The sequence below is a fragment of the Callithrix jacchus genome, chromosome 5 (genome assembly GCF_049354715.1).
Source record: "Callithrix jacchus isolate 240 chromosome 5, calJac240_pri, whole genome shotgun sequence".
In the NCBI taxonomy this organism is placed as follows: domain Eukaryota; kingdom Metazoa; phylum Chordata; class Mammalia; order Primates; family Cebidae; genus Callithrix; species Callithrix jacchus.
The window spans coordinates 65,818,215-65,841,278 of record NC_133506.1 but is presented as its reverse complement, the minus strand read 5'-3'; the positions used below and the strand labels follow the sequence as shown (position 1 = coordinate 65,841,278).

Here is a 23,064-nt window from a genome sequence, read left to right as displayed (position 1 = left end):
TAAAACAGTAAGATACAATATGATCTATATTTTCTATGTAAAAAGTATATGCATATAAAAATACAAAGACAACAAAATGTAAAATAATTTCATTTGAATAGAATTCTAGTTTTTTTGGGTTTTTTTTGAGACGGAGTTTTGCTGTTATTACCCAGACTGGAGTGCAATGGCACGATCTCGGCTCACCACAACCTCCGCCTCCCTGGGTTCAAGCAATTCTCCTGCCTCAGCCTCCTGAGTAGCTGGGACTACAGGCGCGCACCACCATGCCCAGCTAATTTAGTATTTTTAGTAGAGACGGGGTTTCACCTTGTTGACCAGAATGGTCTCGATCTCTTGACCTCGTGATCCACCCGTCTCGGCCTCCCAAAGTGCTGGGATTACAGGCATGAGCCACCGCACCTGGCCCAGAATTATAGTTTTATTCATTATTTTCTAAAATCTTTTTTGAGACAGGGTCTTACTCTGTTGCCCAGGCTGGAGTGCAGTGGTGTTCTCATGGTTCACTGCAGCCTTGACCTCCCTGGCTCAAGTGATCCTCCTACCTCAGCCTCCTGAGTACCTGGAACTATAGGTGCATACCACTATGCCTAATTTTTGTGTTTTTTTTAATAGAGATGGTGTTTCACCATGTTACCCCGGCTGGTCTCGAACTCCTGAGTTCAAGCGATCCATTCACCTTGGCCTCCCAAAGTGCTAAGATTAGAGATGTGAGCCATAGTGCCTAGTCTTCTAAATTTTTTATAATAAAAATGTATTGCTTTTAAAAATAAAATTGTCAGGCCGGGCGTGGTAGCTCAAGCCTGTAATCCCAGCCCTTTGGGAGGCCGAGGCAAGTGGATCACCTGAGGTCAGACGTTCAAGACCAGCCTGGCCAACATGGTGAAACCCTGTCTCTATAAAAATAAATAAAAATAAAAATAAAATTGTTGGACCAAGAATTAAAAACAATGGAGGCTGGGCGCGGTGACTCACACCTGTAATCCCAGCACTTTGGGAGGCCGAGGTGGGTGGATCACGAGGTCAAGAGACCGAGACCATCCTGGTCAACATGGTGAAACCCCGTCTCTACTAAAAATACAAAAATTAGCTGGGCATGGTGGTGCGCGCCTGTAGTCCCAGCTACTCAGGAGGCTGAGGCAGGAGAATTGCTTGAACCCAGGAGGCGGAGGTTGCGGTGAGCCGAGATTGTGCCACTGCACTCCAGTCTGGGTAACAGCAGCAAAACTCCGTCTTTAAAAAAACAAAAAACAATTGAAGTTGTCACAGGGGGAAATGTTGGCCTGTCCTGTATTAGAAAGGGCTCCCATCTTTAGGATCTCACATCTCTTGATCTCAACTAACTCCCCTGCCTGTGGGTCTAGTTCCCGTCCTGCTCTTTCTTTGGAAAGCTCCCAGTTCACTCCCCAAAGCAGGTTTCATCTTGTTCTCTGCCCAAAATACCAAAATCTGCTCTTTCTGCTGTTTTACTCTGAAGCTCCCCAGAAATTGTCAGTCTTACAGCCCAGATGAGCCACGAGGAAGTGGTGAAGGTGGTGGTGCTAAGAATGAAGCGCTCAGGCCGGGCGCGGTGGCTCACGCCTGTCATCCCAGCACTTTGGGAGGCCGAGGCGGGCAGATCATGAGGTCAGGATACTGAGACCAGCCTGGCTAACCCCGTCTCTACTAAAAATACAAAAAATTACTTGGGCAGGTAGCACGCGCCTGTAGTCCCAGCTACTCGGGTGGCTGAGGCAGGAGAATCACTTGAACCTGGGAGACAGAGGTTATAGTGAGCTGGCATTGTGCCACTGTACTCCAGCCTGAGTTACAGAGCAATATTCTGTCTCAAAAAAAAAAAAATCAAACAAAAAGAATGGAGAACTCTACTGGGCTGGACTTGGGAGAGGTTTCTGAGGTGGAATTGGTGGGATTTAGTGGAAGACTCTAGACCTGGTGGGAAAGGAGAGGGAAGAACAGAGATGTGTACTCTGGACAGCTGGGTGGATGGTGAGCAGGGCAACAGGAGAAGCAGGTGCAGACAGAGGAGTTCACGCAGCTGTGAGCTTCAGGGTGTTGGAAGTTTAAGGCGGGTCTGGATGTGGATGTAATGAATGTAGGAGGAGAGACTCAAGTAACTGGAGTGGAGGAGCTCAGCCAGCAGTGGGAGAAAAGAGCAAGCAGGCCCACAGATAGACTCCTGGGGACTCCTCCCTTAAGAGGAGGGAAGGGTCCTAAAAAAGGAAAACAGGCAGGGGCAGACCAGCAGGTCAGGTGAGGGAGGGAAGTGGAAGCAGCGAACACAGCGGTTCCACCCCTGGTGGCAGAAGTGGCCACTAACAAATGGTTTACGGCAAAAAAATATTTTTTTTTTTTTTTTTTTTTTTTTGGACACAAGGTCTCACTTGGTTACTGAGGTTGGAATCCACCAGTGCGATGCTGGCTCACTGTAGCCTTGCCTTCTCTGGCTCAAGCAATCCTCTCGGCTCACTGCAACCTCCGCCTCCCAGGTTCAAGCGATTCTCCTGCCTCAGCCTCCCAAGTAGCCGAGATTATAGGCACATGCCACCACACCTGGCTAATTTTTTTATTTTAATAGAGATGGGGTTTCGCCATGTTGGCCAGGCTGCTCTCAAACTCCTGACCTGAGGTGATCTGCCCTTCTCGGCCTCCCCAAGTGCCGGGATAAGAGGCATGAGCCACTGGGCCTGGCCGAGATGTTTTCCTTTAAGAATGGAAAAGTCAGCCGTGCGCGGTGGCTTACGCCTATAATCCTGGCACTTTGGGAGCCCAAGGCGGGTGGATCATGAGGTCAAGAGATCGAGACCATCCTGGCCAACACGGTGAAACCCCGTCTCTACTAAAAATACAAAAAAATTAGCCGGGTGTGGTGGCACGCGCCTGTAATCCCAGCTACTCGAGAGGCTGAGGTGAAAGAATCACTTGAACCCAGGGGTTGGAGGTTGCAGTGAGCTGAGATTGTACCACTGCACTCCCGTCTGGGCAACAAGAATGAAATTATATCTCAAAAAACAACAACAACGAAAAAACAAAAACAGCTCCATTTGGCCACTGAAGGCAGAAATCCTGGGAGTAACGTGTGAAGTAAGCATCCTGTGTCAGACCAGACAGAGACTCCCCTTTCCCAGCAGGAGACACAGAATTTCCAAATGGCAAGTCTCTGGGCACAGGCCCCGGCCATTGGTGTTCCAGGAGGGGGCCTGCTCAGCAGTGCTCTCTGGGCTCCCTTCTCATTCTCTCTGGATGACAGCAACATAAGCAATGCCATTTCCGTGGGGCCTGAAAGGCTGCTCGGGGCAGCCAAGTGCCCCAGCTGGGAACTTCCTGGCTCTGGTTTTTAGATTCTGGGGCCACATTTCCCTGAATGGGTCCACCAGATGGCAGGCAGCCTTTGCTCTTCCCAGACTGACACTAGTTCCCACACCTACCTGGGGAGGAGGCCTGGCTATTTTTCTGACAATTGCTACCTTCTCTAGAAAGCTCAAAAAGCACATCTGTTTTGTGTTTTTCTGTAAGTGAAATATTTGGAGCTGCATTATTAAAAAAACAGAATTAAACCTCTCTTCCATTATACAATTATGTATTGCCAAAGAATAATTTACCCAATAACCAGTTATTTCCTATTGATTCTGGTCCAACATGTACTTTCACTAGATATTTTATTTTGTACTTTCACTGACTGCTGCCAAATACAAAGTTCTGTGAAGATCTGGTACATAAATTAAGAATTCTAAGTAATTCCACTGACTACATGTCACTCATTGATCATAGGCTGGAAAATAGTATGACCAGATGCTTGTTCCTTCCCTGTGTCATATGACTGAACTCTCCTTCTCTGGAAGCGGGTCAGATGAGCCTGGAGGCCCATTTCCATCTCAAGTGCAGCATTTGTCATAGACTTTTGGGATCTGGCACAAGATCCCAATCTTGGCCTCCTGGACCTGAGTTCAAATTCCATTTCTATGACTTAGCTCTGTAGATAACCTTCGAGCAAGTCACTGACACTCTCCGAGCTTCCACTTCCTTCAGCCTCCACACAGAAATGTCACACAGGCTGATGGGTTACTAACTGAGACAGTCTGTGTGGAAGGGGACACTCAATATTGGTCCCTGTGCCTCCCTCCATAACATGAAGTATGGGTTTTGTTCTTTGTCAAAGGTGGTACTTTACACCTGCAGGTATACACATGAGGTCTCAGCCTTTCTATCCGAGTCTACTGATAGAAGGTTTTCTGAACAGAAACTGAAAATTCAAAGAAGCAGAAGAGAGGCAAGTGTTTCTACCCTCTCCTGAGGTCTCTAACCCTGTGAAGCGAGGATTCCTCATCTCTGGCAGGCGGAAGGCAAGGCTTAGTAAACTGACTTACCCCATGCAAGGAATGGAACTGGATGGGAACCCCAGTCTCAACATCGAAGTCTGTGCTCCTTCTTGCCTCTCACTCCACTAGGGTGGGTGGAAAAGTGTGTTGGGTCTCCACCTGCCTGGCCCTGTCAGGGCACCACATGCCAACCAGTTCTGCCAAGTTCGACTGCACTTTTCCTTGACCCCTTCTCCTCTCAGTTCCTTTGTGAGGGAAGCACCCTTTATCTTCCACTTTCCTAAGGAAACCCAGGCTTCCGCTTGGATGGAGACCGGCAGACAGGCTACGCTGGAGGGGGCAAGGGTGTTCCTTGTCACAAGAGTCCCTGGAGTACAAAGCAGAGCCTCCAACCAGCAGCACTGGCAACTGCAAACATCACTGTTTTAGTCATTTGGCTGAGTCACCCAAATGAGGATGTGAATGTCTTCCCGGAGCAGAGCAGGAACGCGCCCGTTGTCAGTGGGCCTCTGATGCTGCGCTGCACTCACACCTAGGGCTGCGTACTCTGGATTACAGAAAGGTTCAGCACCATCAATGCTGCCCGCAGGAGGCAGAAGCTAACTCATTCTCTTTAGCCTCTTCCGGGTTTACCAAGGTCAGTACCCATTCAAACCAAGTCCCCTGTGTGCCAACTTCCCGAAAAAGCATGTGGCCGTGACCCTTGCCTGAGGCCAGCCCTCGACGGCTGCAAAGCTGCTGCACCTCTGAAATGCTCCTTCTTCCGGGGGCTCCTGACTTACTTTCCCACCTGGACCTTCCTCCTCCTAATGGGCACAACTGCCGGGCGGCTACATCTGATCCTGTACCAGAAACATAAGGGGAGATGGGATTCTCTTTGCGTGCATACAGACCCCAGGGTTAGTAAGATCCATGTTCTACCTAGAAACGCCCTGGTGAGAAGCAAGGCCTGGCTAACCTGCATCATAGACACCACACAGAATCTTCCACTTCTGATATAAACAACACAACAGCCAACCAGAGACACCCCACACAAGAGTCAACAAAAGAACACTGAACACCTGCTTTCTTGGAGATCCTGACATTACTCTTCTGGAACATAAGGCTTTCGGATCTGTTTTAAGATCTGCAAACATGCCCCTCCGGTATCTTCATTAACTAGTTATGTCAAGAAAAAGTTGATCCACAGGACTGGCTCGACCTGGATATGTTCTAGAGTAGAGCAGTAGGGAAGAATAGAAAAATAGTCAGCTGGGACCGTTAAAGAAACATTAAAAGGTGGAAAGGGATTACACCAGGTTAAGAGACCATGGCTAGTGTTTTTTCCTCTTTCTGCTTTTATTTTTCAAATTTTATTTATGTGAAAATGTGTTTACATAAAAATACAAATCTGGGTAGCAACTGGTATTTCAAGAAAACACCATGGATACAATTGTCTTCATTCCCACAGGGAAGTGAAGGCCTTTGATAAAAGGTCCGAGGCTGCCCCTATGTGGCCACGGAGGGAAACGCCGCGGCTTCAGCAGGAAGGAGGGGCTCCAGCGGGCCGTGAAGTCATCAGCTCCCTTCTTTCAAAAGGCCTTGGATTTTCCACAGGCTTTTGCAGCTTTTCGACTCCTGGCAGTTTTGTTATTCCTGTCAGAACTTAGAAGTTCGAGTGCTCACATGGTAAGCTTTGATTTCCGCTGGGAGGAAAGGCTTTATGTTTTATAAAAAATATATACTAATCTACACAAACCTTAAGATGAGTTAGTGGAAAGGCCGCTGCACAGCCTCGGCCTTGCCAGGACACACAGCAAAGGTCTGGGGTGGGAACAGTGGGGCCAGGGTGTGTGGGGAAGGAACCAAGCTGACAGAAGCAAAGCAGATGCCGAAGAACAAAAGCAGTTTTAGTTTGCCTCGAAAACAGGCTCAGCTTCTGTCAGCTTCTGCCTCCACTTCAGTTATCAAGAGACCAGAGCTGATTCTAGGGACCAGAAGAGAATTTAGGATCATACCACAAAGACTTCATTTCAAACCAATCCATCAACATGAACCTGGCCTCTGGACACTTAAGGAGAGTTACACTCAAGATCATGACATATGAGTCAATAGCCTATTTCTTCAAAGAAGAAAACAACATTCCGACCTAGAGAGAGAGGTATGTGCTATGACACAGCACACAATCATAAAGTGCAGGCATGGCCACGACAACGTGTAGATGTCCTTTAAAAACAGTTTCAATGTTCTCACTAGGTAGTCTAAGAAGTTAATCTTCTCAGAGAAGGACATAGAGGCATCCAAATGCAAAGGAGCCACTCAGCTGCAGGCTGTGAAAGTCGGCCTTGTCACATGGTGGTTTTTTTTTTTTTTTTTTTAAGACAGTCTCCCTCTGTTACTCAGGCTGGAGTGCAGTCAGCAGCACAATCTCGGCTCACTGCACCTCCACCTCCCAGATTCTAGCAATTCTCCTGCCTCAGCCTCCCGAGTAGCTGGGATTACAGGTGCCCACCATCACGCCCAGATAATTTTTGTATTTTTAGTAGAAATAGGGTTTCACCATGGTGGCCAAGCTGGTCTCAAACTCCTGATCTCAAGTGATGCGCTCACCTCGGCCTCCCAAAGTGCTGGGATTAGATGTGAGCCACCACACCTGTCCACTGTCACGGATTTTTAAAACCCTCAAGTCATTAACTTCACACGTATAAAATCTCCTCCAGGACACCGAGCCCTAAACCTACGAACAGAAACACATATAAACACAGAAAAACCTTCTGTGCCTCAGTTATACGGAGTATTTTCTGGAAACCCCTAAGAAACAGACTTACTTTTCCAGTCCTGTGCTTGAAAGACACAGGAACAGGCGAGGAGGTTAAGTAAACACAGTACTGTCATAGCATGGAAACATAATTCTAAGATGTTCAATGAAAACAAGACCAGAATACAAACCTGAATATGCAGCATGAGTACAACCGAAGTGAACCCACACACTTACACCCCGTCTACATAAAGACACTGAAAAGAAACACGCCAATCCCAATAGCAGTTATGTTACAGAAGGCAAACTCGGGGTACTTTGTTGTTTTGACTTTCATTTCCCAGCCTTTCATGAGCATGTAATGAAAAAAGCAAATAACTAGTTACTGACTACTTACTGAATGCATGGGTGCCACTCAACCAATTATCCTAAAATTATGCCAAGAAAACTAGGTTTGCATCCAGCAAATGACTCAAATGTGATATTCATTTGAGGTAAGTACAGTTGGCTGGTGTGGACTAGGGCACAATTACTAGACCAGGGGAGTCTGAGGTCCTGAATGGAGGCTTGCCTCTGTAAGACCCTAGGTACTAGTTTTCACAGCCTGACACATGAGTGGTTAGACTAGAATAATGCTTCTTAATCCTGAGTGGATTACTGACCCCTTTGTCTATGTCTGAGGGTTCTGGGGACCCTCTCTCCAGAAAACAAACAAAATACGCTCACAGAACTTTTAGAAGTAACTCTAGGAGGTGTATGGACTCTCTGGAGGTTCACAGACCAAGTTAAGAACACTAGTCAGTGGCCGGGTGCAGTGGCTCACATTTGTAATCCCAGCACTTTGGGAGGCCGAGGTGGGTGGATCACCTGAGGTCAGGAGTTAGAGACTAGCCTGGGCAACATGGTGAAATCCCGTTCCTACTAAAAACACAAAATTAGCCGGGCATGGTGGCACATGCCTGCTCTCATAGCTACTTAGGAGGCTGAGGCAGGAGAATCACTTGACCCTGGGAGGTGGAGGCTGCAGCGAGTCGAGATTGCACCATGCACTCCAGCCTGGGCAACAAGAGTGAAATGTCATTTCCAGACAAAAAAACCAACCAACAAAAACACCACTGGTCACTGTGCTGTCTTCTCTAGCCCCAGCTCCACAGCCAGACTAAAGCAGTCGTTCCATTTCCTGCATCTTTGCTGAGGGCCTGATCTAGCTACTGCCAAGGTATGCCAAGGTCATCAGCTTTCTGTCTTAACCAACAGCCACCTCTCAGAAGGGTGGCTTAGCTACTCAGCCCCAGTCTTCTTAGCAGGTAGCAAGGAGCTCTGGCAAATATTTTAGTCTAAATAGAACCCTAGGCTGCTGACACATCATCAAGCTGTTAAATTCAAGCACAGCAAATGGTTGCCCTTTTTCCAGGGGTATTTCTACAGGACCCTGGCATGCCTATTAGAACATGTTTTAAGCACATGGTTACCCTGGGCTCAGAACTCTCCAATGTGAGCAGGCAATCACAGAGGGGATAAGTGAAACCACAAAAAAAAAAAAAAATAGTATCTGATCAGCAACCAAATATCTGAGCCTTTCTGCAGCTACCTATTTTGTTCCATTTCTCATTTCTGTCATCAGTTGCTCATTCAGCCAACCCCAGGATTCAAGCAGACCACTGGTTTTTAATTTGTGAATATTCTTTTTTTTTTGAGACGGAGTTTCGCTCGTTACCCAGACTGGAGTGCAATGGCGTGATCTCGGCTCACCGCAACCTCCGCCTCCTGGGTTCAAGCAATTCTCCTGCCTCAGCCTCCTGAGTAGCTGGGACTATAGGCGCGCGCCACAATGCCCAGCTAATTTTTGTATTCTTAGTAGAGACGGGGTTTCACCATGTTGACCAGGATGGTCTCCATCTCTTGACCTCATGATCTACCCACCTCGGCCTCCCAAAGTGCTGGGATTATAGGCGTGAGCCACCGCGCCCAGCCATTTGTGAATATTCTTATGTCCAAACAAAACTAATGCAGTTGTAAAACTGCTAAGAAAGGGTACTTTGAACAGGCTGGAGGGGGAGGTATGGGTGCTTCTGTGTGCTTCAGTCACACTCAGGAGTCTGGCTTACCTAATTCTGCTTCCAAAGCAAGCAAAACTAAACAGCCAAGTGTCAGGAATGGGCCATCTACCAGGTGCTCCCCAGACTGGTCCTTCTTCCTGCCATTATAAGGTTTCTTTCCCCGATTCCCCACCACCTGCCATGGGGCTGGCTCCCTTCATGGACTGATGTAAGGTAGGTTCCATCTTGAAGAGTGACCTAGAAGAGGGTACCAGGACTGGAGGCAGAGGGAGCTGCCGCTCCTCAAGGAACACCCCTGGGTGACAGAGCTTGGCATTCTAGGCAGTGCTGCCCAGCCCACACTCCACAAACAGCACTTCTGGCTGTGCAGAAGCAGTCCACAGCTGAGGGGCCCAGCTCTAGCCAACTTTCAAAGCCTCGGGAGTGTACCAAGGGCCTTCTGTTGTCACAACCACAATTCCTCCTTGTAAACGTCCATACTACAACTCCTGTAACTTAAAAAGAACAGCAGGAAGGCGGTGGGGGGAAGTGGGGATAGATTTACAGGTTCTTGTTTTTGAATGTAATTCATGTCAGTGGCCCATAATGCTACAAATGGACCACTGACCGGATTCCTCCTGCCACCCCACAGCCACTCCAAAGCCAGCTCCTATAAACACGCCTCCAGCTGTGCAAAATGTTTCCAGTTAACTAGCAACAAGCCGGAAAATTTGGTTACGTATGTAGGTGCAAAGCTGGTTCATCAAATCCCTGTTCTGGCCCTCAACCCAGTGCATTTCAACTAAGGCATCATCCACCTCCTTCTTAACGTTGATCAAACACTTAAACAGGTACTGCCCAGTTATGCCTGGGAGACGCCTCCCCTTGGCAGCCATGGGGTTGCTGAACTGCTCAGAAGACTCTTGGTCCTGGGCTCCGTCGCTAGAGCCTTTACAGCTTTCCAAAACCTCCATCTCTCCCTTCTCCTCACTCCTTTCGTCCTCCATGGGTTCTGGGTTTTCCTCCGGGGACAGCGACTCCTGGCTCAGGCCCTGGCCCTCCGCATCGGCAGGCCTGCACGGCACCGTCTCCTGGCTGTTACCAGGCTCTCTGGGCGTGGATTTCTTCTCCTCCAAGGCCTGAATGACATCCTCAGGAGCGCGAGGGACTTCTCTCAGTTGTCTCACTCGCTCTCTTTTCTTTCTCCTTAAATGAATCCAGGAGTTTTCTATGGCTGTTAGGAAAAGGCTAACTTCCTCTTTTCCACAGGGCACTCGTTTATGCTGGACCTATTTGGAGGAAAAAGAGCATTTTATAGGAAATTACTTTTCCTTTCTTTCCAAACTCTCAATTAATAAAAGAAGATAGAAAAAGGGGAATGTTCCTTCTGAGGACTTCATCAATACGGTTAACCAGGTACCTTCAAATCAGTGAGAATCTTTTCAATCCACGTGGTGACGACCACAATGCCTTCCCCCATCTCGGAGCCCAGAGATGATGCTTTCAGGGACAACTCTTTCATCACAGACGCCAACACCACAAATGTAATGGGTTTCCTTGGTTTCTCTAATTTTCTTCGCTTACTTGGTGGTGACTGAAAGCAAAAGAAAGCATGGGAAAGAGAAGGAAATTATCTGAATAATTAAACCTCATGCATTGTAATGAACTAGATGGAGAAAATGTCCACAACTTCTGCCACCAATCGTAGAGCACTGAAAACACAAAGGCTTTTGGATGCATTATTTCCAGCACTTAACACAACTCTGCAAGGGGTGGTGGGTCATCCTATCATCCTAGCACTTTGGGAGGCCATGGCCGGAGATCACTTAAGCCTAGGCGTTTGAGATCAGCCTGGGCAACGTAGTAAGACCTCCATCCCTAAAAAAAATGTTTATAACTAGCCAGCCACAATGGGGTACACCTGTAGTCTCAGCCACTCTGCAAGCAGAGGAGGGAGGATCACTTGAACCCAAGACTTCCAGGCAGCAGTGAGCTATGATTGTGCTACCACACTCAGGCCCAGGAAACAGGATGAGACCTTGTCTCTTTTAAAAACCAACCAAACAAACAAAAATAGGCCGGGAGATCACAAAGTCAGGAGTTCAAGACCAGCCTGGCCAATATGGTGACACCTCGTCTCTACTAAAAATATAAAAATTAGCCAGGCTTTGTGGTGTATGATTATAGTCCCAGCTACTTGGGAGGCTAAGACAGAAGAATCACTTGATTCCAGGAGAGGGAGGTTGCAGTAAGCTGAGACTGTGCCACTGCACTCCAGCTGGGTCAGAGCAAGACTCCGTCTTAGAAAACACGACAAAACAAAGCATACACACACATAATTTTTTAAATTAAAAAAGTAAGAACCCCACAAGAGAGTTTTGGAATCTCCCTGTTTTACAAAAGGGAAAACTAAGCTATAGAAAGGCTATGTCATCACAGCTGAAGGTCACACAGTAGCTGGTTAGGACTGAACGCCAGACCCAAGTTCCTTCCAGCCGTACACACTGCCTTTGTTCTATCAGCATGTAACTCCTCCAACTGCTGACCGTCCTTCAGGTACCTGTGGTAACAACAGCAGACATGCACAACGACTCATTTCATGGCAACTCAAGGGCCCTGGGGCATTGCATTTTTTGCTGGAAAGAACTGCATGGCATAAAAACCATCAAGTTGTAGCGTGAGTTTATATTTGCTGAGGCTTGAAATAAAGCAGCTAGCGAACCATGGCTGTGATATTCCATGCAAGGAAAGATCAGGGCCACGAAGATCACATGGGCAGAGGAGGAGGACTACTGAATGCCGACGCTGGGGCAAAGCCAGCGCTGAGCTAAGCACTGCCATTTAGCTGGGGAGGGTGACACCAGCACTGATGAGACACTGGATCTGAAAGCTGGTTCCAAGAAAATCAGACTGACATCTCCCACCTATCTCAAGCTTGGAAGGTGAATTACACCCTACCCACTAGAGGGACTCAGGTTCCACTTGAAAAACCAATGGCACCACTGTAATGAAAATGTCTTTCTTTAAGAAAGTAATTTTACTCTGGGTACAGTGGCTCACGCCTGAAATCCCAGCACTTTGGGAGACAGAGGCAAGTAGATGAATTGAGCTTAGAAGTTTGAGACCAGCCTGGGCAACCTGGGGAAACCCCATTTCTACAAAAAATACAAAAATTAGCACGACATGGGGGTCGCAGCTAGGCAGGGCTTAAGCCCGGGAGGTTGAGGCTGCGGTGAGCCCAGAGTGTGCCGCTACACTCTAGCCTGGCAACAGAGAAGACCCTGTGTCAAATAAATAAATAAAAAGTAAAAACTTTTGGCCAGGCATGGTGGTTCATGCCTGTAATCCCAGCACTCTGGGAGGCTGAGCTGGACAGATGAGTTCTAGACCAGCCTGGCCAACATGGTGAAACCCCGTCTCTACTGAAAATACAAAAATTAGCTGGGTGTGGTGGCGTGTGCCTGTAATACCAGCTACTCAGGAGGCTGAGGCAGGAGAATTGCTTGAACCCGAGAGGCAGAGGTTGCAGTGAGCTGAGATCGTACCACTGCACTCCAGCCTGGGTGACAGAGCAAGACTCTGGCTCAAAAAAATTAAAAATATAAATAAAAATAGAAAGTAAAAATTTTCTAACTGGCATTTTAAAAAATGATTCTTGGTTGCTGGGAGCAGAAGCTTGTACCTGTAATTCCAGCCGCTTGGGAGTCTGAGGTGGGAGGATCACCTGAGTCTAGAAGTTCAAAGCTTCTGTAAGCTATGATCACGCAATTTGCACTCAAACGTGGGTGACAGAGTGAGATGAAAAAAGACTCCTGGTTGGGCACGGTGGCTCACACCTGTAATCCCAGCACTTTGGGCGGTGAGGCAGGTGGATCACTTGAGGTCAAGAGTTTGAGACCGGCCTGGCCAGCATAGTGAAACCCCATCTCTACTAAAAATACAAAAATTAGCCGAGTGTGGTGGTGTGTGCCTGTAATTCCAGCTACTCAGGAGGCTGAGGCAGGAGAATTGCTTGAACTCGAGAGGCGGAGGTTGCAGTGAGCTGAGACTGTGCCACTTCACTACAGCCTGGGTGACAGGAGGAGGCTGTGTTTTAAAAACAACAACAAGAAAAAGGATAAAAAAGAGAAAATACCAAGTTAGGTTTGAAGATCTTTTTGTGCTAAAAGGAATGTGATGACTGTGCTACGGATAATTCCAGTTCTACTTGGCAACACTGACAGAGCGCACACAGATCTGCACGCACGCATGCACAGTAGGTTCCAATTACTGGGTGAGGTCCTCTAATAAGAACTAACCAGCAGCCGCACACTGCATACGTACACAGCAACCTAGCCAATTTATTCTATACTAGGAAACTTTTAAGAAAGAATAAAAAACAAAGGGTGTGTGTGTGTGTGTGTGTGTGTGTGTGTGTAAGAACCTGCTCTTAAGAAATGAACAGTGGACTCTAAGACCTGTCTGAACCTGAAATTGTTCAATTATGTTTCAGACAAGATGAGACAAATCCATATTGACATTAAGACAGTCATACTGTTACTACTCAATCATCCTGCATGAGAAACATAACTTCTAGTCTGAGAGCCTAATGCTTTGCAGTAAGGAGCTTACAATAAGAGTATTAAGCTGGGGAAGAAGAGTATTAAGCTGGTGTGTGGGAGGATGATGGGGGCCGAGAATCAGATTCCCCATTCCCTGTCCCAACATCCAAGGCTGTATCCATGGACAGCTTACTGCAACCTGGCCCTCCCCGACAGCCCACCTGCACCACAAAGGGCATCTTCAAGTATGGCTACAAGGGTGGCCCTTCCTGTCTCTTCTCACAGAGGTAGGACTCATTTTGCTCACAAATTCTGACCAGTCAAGTGAGGCTATTGCTGTTTCTCATTTGTCATGCTAAAGCTGACCTTTCTCCAAAAGTAAGGATGGTCTTTCTCCAAAAGTAAGGATGGTCTTTACCATTTCTAGAACTTAAAAAGGAAGGAAATACATCTTTACCAACCTGACAAGAACTCCATCAGGGATACTTTCAGAGTTCGAGGGAGTCAGAAATCACAAAATAGACAACTTACTACCCAGTTATCTTAGGACTAAATGAAAACTTCCCCATCTCAAATATGGCTCCTTCACTTGCATCCTTACCCGGGCTTCCCAGATACAATGGTCCATCAACAAACCTTGTATTTCTGAATATTTCTTTTTTAAAAAATTTATTTTTACTTTTTAAATAAAGAGAAAGTCTTGCTATATTACCCAGTCCAGTCTTGAACTCATAGGCTCAAGCCCTCCATTTGCCTCAGCCTCCCAAAGTGTTAGGATTCCAGGTGTGAGCCACTGCACCGCCTGCATTTCGGAAAATTTCTAATGAACTGCTTTAATATGTACACGCACACACATAGTCTCAGGATTGTCTTGAATGTAGTTTTGCTCTACCGTAGAAACTAGACATTGAAGAGACAGGCAATTTATACTCCAGGGGTTCTCAAGCAAGGTTTTCAGTGATGAAAGATTAACTTCTATATGGCTTACTGCAGTTGATCAGTCCCCCTCTTGTTTATAATGAAAATTCCTAGTGGGCAGGGTCACAGTAAAATACAGGATCAAGTTTTAAGAAATTAATAGTTAAATTCAACACCACAGGTCATAAACACTAGTGCACAAAAGCTGTCAGTTTTCCCCCAACTGAAATAATCTTATTTTGCTAATATGCTTATAATTGCAAACCACAAATATTTTAAATGAAGAGCTATACTCAACTGTCATAATCTAGATTAGCAGGCAAGGAAAACATAAATAATACAGCATTTTAAAGTCTATCCCCAAAATCAATAATTTACAATGGCTAGTCCAGTTTAATGCAAAGAACCAGAAGGTGAATTTATGACTGATTTTGGATTTGAAGATGCACTACGGAAATTACAATGTGAAAGAACTCTGGTGAGGAGTCGTAGATCCCAGAGGATACAGGTTTGATACCTTTTGAATTCCAAGTAGTCAAGAAATGATAATCAACAGGGAGGAGCTGCAAGTGTTAAAAACACATTAGATCAAAGAAGCCATAAATCAGGCAAACACACACACACACACACACACACACACACACACACACACACACCCCAGTTCTTAAATTTTAAGATATCCTATGTCAGGGTTGTCTACAAATTTCTTGTCTTTGTTTTTGAGACACAGTTGTACTCTGTCACCCAGGCTGGAGTGCAGTGGCATGATTATGGCTCAGTGCTCCCTCAACCTCCTAGACTCAAAGTGATCCTCCCACCTCAGTCTCCTGAGTAGCTGGGACTACATGTGCACGCCACCATGCCTAGGTAATTTTTGTTTTTTGTTTTTTTTTGAGACGGAGTCTTGCTCTGGACGCCAGGCTGGAGTGCAGTGGCACAATCTCAGCCCACTGCAACCTCCACGTCCCAGGTTCAGGTGATTCCCCTGCCTCAGCCTCCTGAGTAGCTAGGACTACAGGCAGGCGCCACCATGCCTGGCTAGTTTTTTGTATTTTAGCAGAGACAGGGTTTCACCATGTTAGCCAGGATGGTCTTGATCTCCTGACCTTGGGATCCATCACCTCAGCCTCCTACAGTGTTGAGATTACAGGCGTGAGCCATCACGCCTGGCAATTTTTGTATTTTTTACAGAGATGGTATTTTGCCATGTTGCCAGACTGATAAAATTTAAATTTTGTTTTAATTTCTGGATCTCAATGGTGCAATCAACCAAGAAACATTCATATGTGGTGTAGCGTGACACAGATCCATGCAGCACATTGTATCTCCAAAGCTCTGTTAACCAAGGCTAAGGTTAAAAAAAAAAAAAAAAAAAAAGCTGTCACAGGCTAAATGAAATAATTAAATTCTCTCTAGTATCTGCAGGCAGAGAAGAAGGGCCATTCTACAGAGAGATCTGATGAGCACGAAGCCACAACCTCTTTGTTTTGGCAAAGCAGCTTCTAGAAAAACCTCAAGGGGAAAAGAGAGCAGAGAGGAGAACCCAGTGCAGACGCTGTTTTTGAAGAGATAGGGTCTTACAATGTTGCCAGGTTGGCCTTGCACTCCTGTGCGCAAGTGATTCTCTCACTTCAGCCTCCTAGGCAGCTGCAATTGCAGGTGCACATCACCACACCCAGCCCATTTCTTTCATCTTAATCTGATGGTCACTGTTTACAATGTCCTGAAATCATCCCCAGGATTACGTAAAAACAGTAAAAAGTAAAAATAGCAAGTGGAAGAAAACTTATTGCACAATGCTACCTATTTAAGAAGGAATGGTTATAAATACATATGTGTATTTCCTTGATTTGAAAAAATGGGCCAGGTACTATGGCTCTCACCTGTAATCCCCATACTTTGGGAGGCCAAGGCAGGTGGATCACTTGATGTCAGGAGTTTGAGACCAGCCTGGCCAACATGGTAAAACCCTGTCTCTACTAAAAATACAAAAATTAGCTGGGTGTGGTGGCATGTAACTGTAATCCCAGCTACTCAGGAGGCTGAGGCAAAGAATCGCTTGACCGGGGAGGCAGAGGTTGCAGTGAGCGGAAATCACGCCATTGCACTCCAGCTTGGGCAACAAGAGTGCAACTCCATCTCAAAAAAAAAAAAAAAAAAAAAGTCATTCTTAGCTCTGCTGAAGAAGCCTAAAAACAATGACTAACCCAGTACCATCCCTAGTGCCCAGATAAATACCTTTAAATACTATTTCCAGTAAAATAAACCAGGTCTCCTGGGAGAAATCCGAGATCTGAGAGAGGAAAAAATGTGAGCCTAGAGCAACTTGTGATACCAGAAGCAAGGAAGCTATCAAAGACTACAGTGGATATGACAAAAAAGATTCAGGCCGGGCACGGTGGCTCATGCCTATAATCCCAGCACTTTGGGAGGACGAGGTAGGAGGATCACTTGAGGTCATGAGTTCAAAGCCAGCCTGGCCAACACAGTGAAACCCCATCTCTACTAAAAATACAAAAAATTGGCCACTTGAACCCAGGAAGCAGAGGTTGCAGTGAGCTGAGATCGCGCCTTTGCACTCCAGCCTGGACGACAGAGCAAGACTCCATCTCAAAAAAAAAAAAAAAAAACCACCACCAATCTGATAAATTCCCCATGACTGTACCTCAGTAAAGATAGTAAGTGTAATGATTTGAAAAATATCAAAATAACATAATCCATCAGGGCACAGAGGCTCACGCCAATAATCTCAGCACCTTGGGAGATCGAGGCAGGAGGATCACTCAAGCCCAGGAGTTCGAGACCAGCATGGGCAACATAGTAAGACTTCATCTCTATTTAATAAAAAGAAAAAATGTAATCCGTGAGTTCATAAGATGCTACAAAAGAAAACCAAGTCACCCTCTTTGGTCACTTTTGGAAGATGCTAGGGAACCACCAACTCATTATTTTTAAAACTGATAAAGCGAAAGAATCATTTATTTTATTTGGTTTTTTTTTTGGAGACGGAATCTCACTCTGTCTCACCCAGGCTGGAATGCAGTGGTGCAATCTCAGCTCACTGCAACCTCAAACTACTTCTCACCCCAGCCTTCCAAGTAGCTGGGACTTCAGGTGTATACCACCACTTTGGGCTAATTTTTTTTCAATACAGACAGTGCTGCTCTACCTAAAAATATGCTTCTATCTGTATTTAAAGTGGAATTATCAACTTTAGACAGTTTCAGTTGCCTTAATTTTGTTCTATTCAGATATATTTTTAGAATTTCTTAAAAAAAATTGAAATATACCTATAGAAAAACATATCTGTTATAAACTAAGCCTGAAGAACTTATTTACCAGAAACCCCAATTCCCTCCTGCTCAGGACCCTGATTGGGTTGCGCCCGTCTGCAGTCTTCAGTATCGGACTTCTTTCATGTAAATTATTCAATTTTTATTATTTTTTGAGATGAAGTCTCACTTTGTCATCCAGGTTGGAATGTAATGGTGCGATCTCGGCTCACTGCAACCTCCACCTCTCAGGTTCACGCGATTCTCCTGCCTTGGCCTGCTGAGTAGTTGGAACTAACTATAGGCATGTGCCATCACGCACAGCTAATTTTTGTATTTTTAGTAGACGTGGGGTTTCACTACGATGGCCAGGTTGGTCTCAAACTCCTGATCTCAGGTCATTCACCTGCCTCGGCCTCCCAAAGTGATAGGATTACAGGTGTGAGCCACTGCGGCCAGTCCTTTCATGTAAATTATGGGTATGGGATTCATTTATATTGTTGTGAAGGTGGGTTCAATCACTAAAACAGAATCACTGTGTAGTTTCCATCTTCTAAATATACTACAACTTATTTACCCTTTCTACTACTTAGAAACATCTGAGTTGTTTCTAGTTTAGGACTATTATGAATAATGTTGCTGTGAACATTCTTGTACATTTTGGGACATACGTGAATACATATTTCTGTTGGATATAAACTTAAGAGTGGAACTGCTGGGTCACAGAGTATGAGCAAGTTTCACTCTCGCAAGTCTTCCTAAAGATATGCTCTCCTGAATGTTACCAGTTTACACCCAGCAGCGTGCGAGGGGATCAGCAGGTGCTCTGCATCCTTGCCAACACTAGATGGTCTAACCAGGTTGCCATTTTATGTTTTTAATTTGCATTTCTCTAATAACTAATGAGATTTAACATCTTTTAAGGTATCTGTTGACTCAAAAAAATAAGTAAAATGCCTGTGAATCATGCAGTGTATTTAATTCTGCATTTTGGGGAATAGTTTAAAATTACATTTAAAATATATTGAATTAACCTGTTTTTATGATGTATAAAAATAACATTATTTGTCATACTTTGTAGAAATAAAAATGGAGCATGTAATAAATACAGGGTATCTTCTCAGGAGGTCAATGTGAGTCAATATTAAATTAGTTTGCATTTTAGGCTGTGCATAGTGGCTCATGTCTATAATCCCAACACTGTGGGAGGCCGAGGCAGGTGGATCACTTGAGCCCAGGAATTCAAGACCAACCTGGGCAACCTAAGGAGATCCTGTCTCCATAAAAGTAATCCAAAAATTAGCTAGGCGTGGTGGCACATGCCTGTAGACCCAGATACCAGGGAGGCTGAGTAGGGAGGATCACATGAGTCTGGGAAGTTGAGGCTGCAGTGAGCCTTGAGCATGCCACTATACTCCAGCCTTGGCAAGAGTGAGACCCAGTCTAAAAAAAAAAAAAAAAAAAAAAAAAAAATTGGGCCAGGCGCAGTGGGTCACGCCTGTAATCCCAGCACTTTGGGAGGCCGAGGCGGGTAGATCACGAGGTCAAGAGATCGAGACCATCCTGGTCAACATGGTGAAACCCGTCTCCACTAAGAATACAAAAATTAGCTGGGCATGGTGGCATGCGCCTGTAGTCCCAGCTACTCGGGAGGCTGAGGCAGGAGAATTGCTTGAACCCAGGAGGCGGAGGTTGCGGTGAGCCGAGATCGTGCCATTGCACTCCAGTCTGGGTAACAAGAGCGAAACTCCTTCTCAAAAAAACAACAACAACAAAATTAAGCTTGGTGGTTATTTATAACCTATCGCTCAAGGTCATTGCCAAGGTCTGATTTTTCACAAAAAAACTTGCAATTTCTGGCATACATGGGTTAATGGTCAGAGGAGGAATCTCCAGGCAGAGGGATTAGAGAGCCATAACTCAACATTACTGGAGCAGCAAAAACAGGGGCAGGTGGGAAGAAATGGTGGGAAAGACAATACAACATATTTTACTGAGCACTTACTACATACCAGGTGCTATGTTAAGTACATTTAATCCTCAAAACAACCCTATGTGGTAGGTGCTATTATTATTCCCCACCAAATGTAGTGAAGTCAGGTCCCCTGTTCTATGTAAAGCCAGACAGGGACCAGATCATGAAAGGCCTTTCCCACATCCGTGCAAGAGGGTTTTGGTGTTATCCACAGTACCTCAGTTAAACAAAATATCAATGCAAAGTATGCCACAAGGAAGTTTATGCATAATACAGATAACTGAAAGATAAATGTGGTAGAGTCCAGAGGAAGGGAGAGATTTCTATGTTCTATGGGCTGAATGGCTGAAGGAGCTTTACACAAGTAAGTTGGAACTGGGCTGGGCTGCAGTGGAGGAAGTCAGAGGGAAGCATCAGAATGGGGTATGAGCAAAGGTTGTAAGAAGTCAGCTCTGACTCTGGCACCATGGGAAAGCTGTGGAGGCAAATGGGGTAGAGATGGGACAGTCAGGGAAACTGGGAGTGACTAGGATGGAAGGGAAAGTCAAGATAGATCTGGCAGTCCCAAGGAGCCAGACGAGGATGTGTACTTCATCCTGTTAGCAGGAGCCACTCAGGAGTGGGTGAGCAGGGTGCTGACCACAGGATGAATCCAAGTAACTCTGAGATGAGAGGCTGCTGGCATGGTTCACAGCAAGATGTGAGGGCCAACAAGAGCAGGTTCCAGCCAGGCCAAAAAAAAAAACGCAGGACCACAGCAGGCTGAGTGTCAGAGCGACGTTAAGTGCCTAGGCTGTGAAATCAGACTGATCTGGGTTCCAACCTCACTTTCTGGAGCCTCCAGTTTCCTCGTCTATCAAGTGGAGATAATAATACCATCTACTTCACTCGATTGCTGTCAGGTTGAAATAAAATGAGAATATAATGTATGTGAAGTATTCAAATAACAACACATATTATATCCAGTGCTTCAAATCTACGAAATTTACTAGTTCCTACTCACAACGTTGCCTTCAATACGAGTCCTACACCATTCCTTTGAACATTTAACACATATTTAGAGCACCACCCACCTACCTACGAGTCAGACGCTGGCGATGCCTCCTTCATAAGGTCGCCCTTGACTAGCCCCAGCCTGAGCCACATCCTCTGCTGAACTCCTGACTACTCTCGCCCTATTATCCATGTCAGCACTTACTAACACGCAATTTTGCATCAGCAGTTCCATGTGTTTTTCTTTCCTATAAAATGGATCATTTTAAGGAACAAAAACAATGTTTTATTTGTTTATCATCACAATGAGGATCACACTTAATAAGAAAAGTAACTAAGAAGAGGGTAATAAGCTTTGGTTTTGCTCAACAGCTCAGGCCCCTGACCATCACATAGATTTTTTTTTTTTTTTTAGGTAGAGTCATGCTCTGTCACCCAGGCTGGAGTGCAGTGACGCGATCTCAGCTCACTGCAACCTCCGCCTCCCGGGTTCAAGCGATTCCCCTGCCTCAGCCTCCCAAGTAGCTGGGACTATGGACGCATGCCACAATGCCCGGCTTTTTAGTACTTTAGTAGAGACAGGGTTTTACCATGTTGGCCAGGATGGTTTCAAACTTCTGACCTTGTGATCTGCCCACCTCAGCCTCCCAAAGTGCTGGGATTACAGGCGTGAGCCACCACTCCCGGCTCCCATCACATCAATTTTGTAGCATAATGCACAGCCTGGTGCAGTACTGGTTTTCAAACTATTTCTTTCTTTTTTTTATTTTGAGACTGAGTCTCACTCTGTCACCCAGGCTGGAGGGCAATGGCATGATCTCGGCTCACTGTAACCTCCACCTATGGGTTCAAGTGATTCTCCTGCCTCAGTCTCTTGAGTAGCTGGGATTACAAGGCGCACGCCACCACACCCAGCTAACTTTTGTATTGTTAGTAAAGATGGGATTTCACCATGCTGGCCAATCTAATCTAGAACTCCTGACCTGGTGATCCACCTGCCTCAGCCTCCCAAAGTGCTGGGATTACAGGCATCAGCAACCGCAGCCAGCCCAAACCATTTCTTAACAGCAGGACATTGTCAACAAATCAATACATAAAACTGATAAAAGCAGATGAGCTCTTTAAAATGAGAGGGAGGCCTCCAGTAGTACCAGCCTGATGCCTGCCCCACATGGGGGCACCTGCACGACATCATCCCACAGCTCTGTGGACAAGACTAAAACATAGGGTGAAGGAGGCAGAGCACTGCCAGGACACCGAGCTCCAACACACACAAGGCTGCCTAACTGGACCCCTCTCCTCCATCTGCTCTCCATAAAGCCCTCTAGTTATTAGTCCCTAGACCACAATGCCTCAGGCTTAAAGATAATGTCTTGAATTACAGGGTATCCTTTTTTAAACCCAGAGTTCCTAAACCATGCAAACCAAGAGTCACTAGAGCTACACTTTTTCCCCTTTTTCTCTTAACAAATGTCAAAATTCCTTAAAGAAAACCAAAACAAAGCTAAAATAATGCCTTGGGCAATTAGAGGAGAACTGGAACAAAGAGGCTAAGTGGCTTGTTAGAATTCTGCAAAGAACAGTTTGTACAATACACTTTCTTATATTCATCATTAGTTGAAATTATGGAACAAAATTCTATCAACATTAGGACTTATCTTTTTGTTGCTAAAATAAATCCAGACAACAGGAATGGGCTGAGTGTGGGCATGCGAATCACCAGTGAATTAGAATTTTTCAGCATTCAGCACCAACAGAAACGAGTCAGTAGGCCTGAGATAAGTGAAAACAGAAGTTGCCATAGTAACTTGCACATTTACCCTAAAATGGCGGGAGTGGGGGTGGGGAAATAGGACAATGTTTCTGCTTAACTAGCTCTATTCCTTGTCTAAAGCAGCATCCTTCTCCTTCCTCACTCCCAACAGGAGCAAGAGGGGGAAAGTCAGATGGGCTTTGCAAAAAACGAGGGTAGAGAAAGAGGTCTAGGGAGAGGGAAGAACCACGAAGACAGCCAAATAAAAACCTTGAGAGTACCCTGGAACGACCCCCAGGGAAAGCAGTTGCTGATCAAGGGCAGTAGTGCTAAGAAACTGTTGCTGGGTTACTACAAATCAGGAATTGCTATTTTTTCCTAACTGGACCCAGTGGTTTAAGTGCGTCTAATGGAACACCTGGGAGTGCATTATTAACAGCCTGGGGCTGGGGACAGTGGAGGGGAGGAAGGCAGACTCTGGCATGGGAGTAATCTGAGGTCCTTAGCATTCTTTGAT

At 45.8% G+C, this 23,064-nt stretch overlaps 1 protein-coding gene across 9 annotated transcripts in view; it reads right to left on the bottom strand.

The window, feature by feature from the left end:
• The window catches only part of METTL16 (methyltransferase 16, RNA N6-adenosine), a 99,034-nt gene that overhangs the window by 6,588 nt on the left and 69,382 nt on the right, over window positions 1–23,064 (bottom strand). For 5 of the 9 annotated variants that reach the window (XR_008481437.2, XR_013535419.1, XR_013535420.1 and 2 more), the window contains 2 exons: window positions 10,516–10,689; window positions 9,165–10,384 (listed from right to left, as the gene is read on the bottom strand). Coding sequence is in view for 4 of the 9 variants with exons in the window: in XM_008996349.6 (XP_008994597.1) it covers window positions 9,803–10,384; window positions 10,516–10,689 (756 nt within the window). In the remaining 5 variants the exon portion in view is untranslated. Of the gene's footprint in view, window positions 1–5,638; window positions 10,385–10,515; window positions 10,690–23,064 lie in introns of those variants that run through there. The other 4 variants (XM_078372453.1, XM_054255592.2, XM_054255593.2 and 1 more) reach the window with 2 other exon arrangements.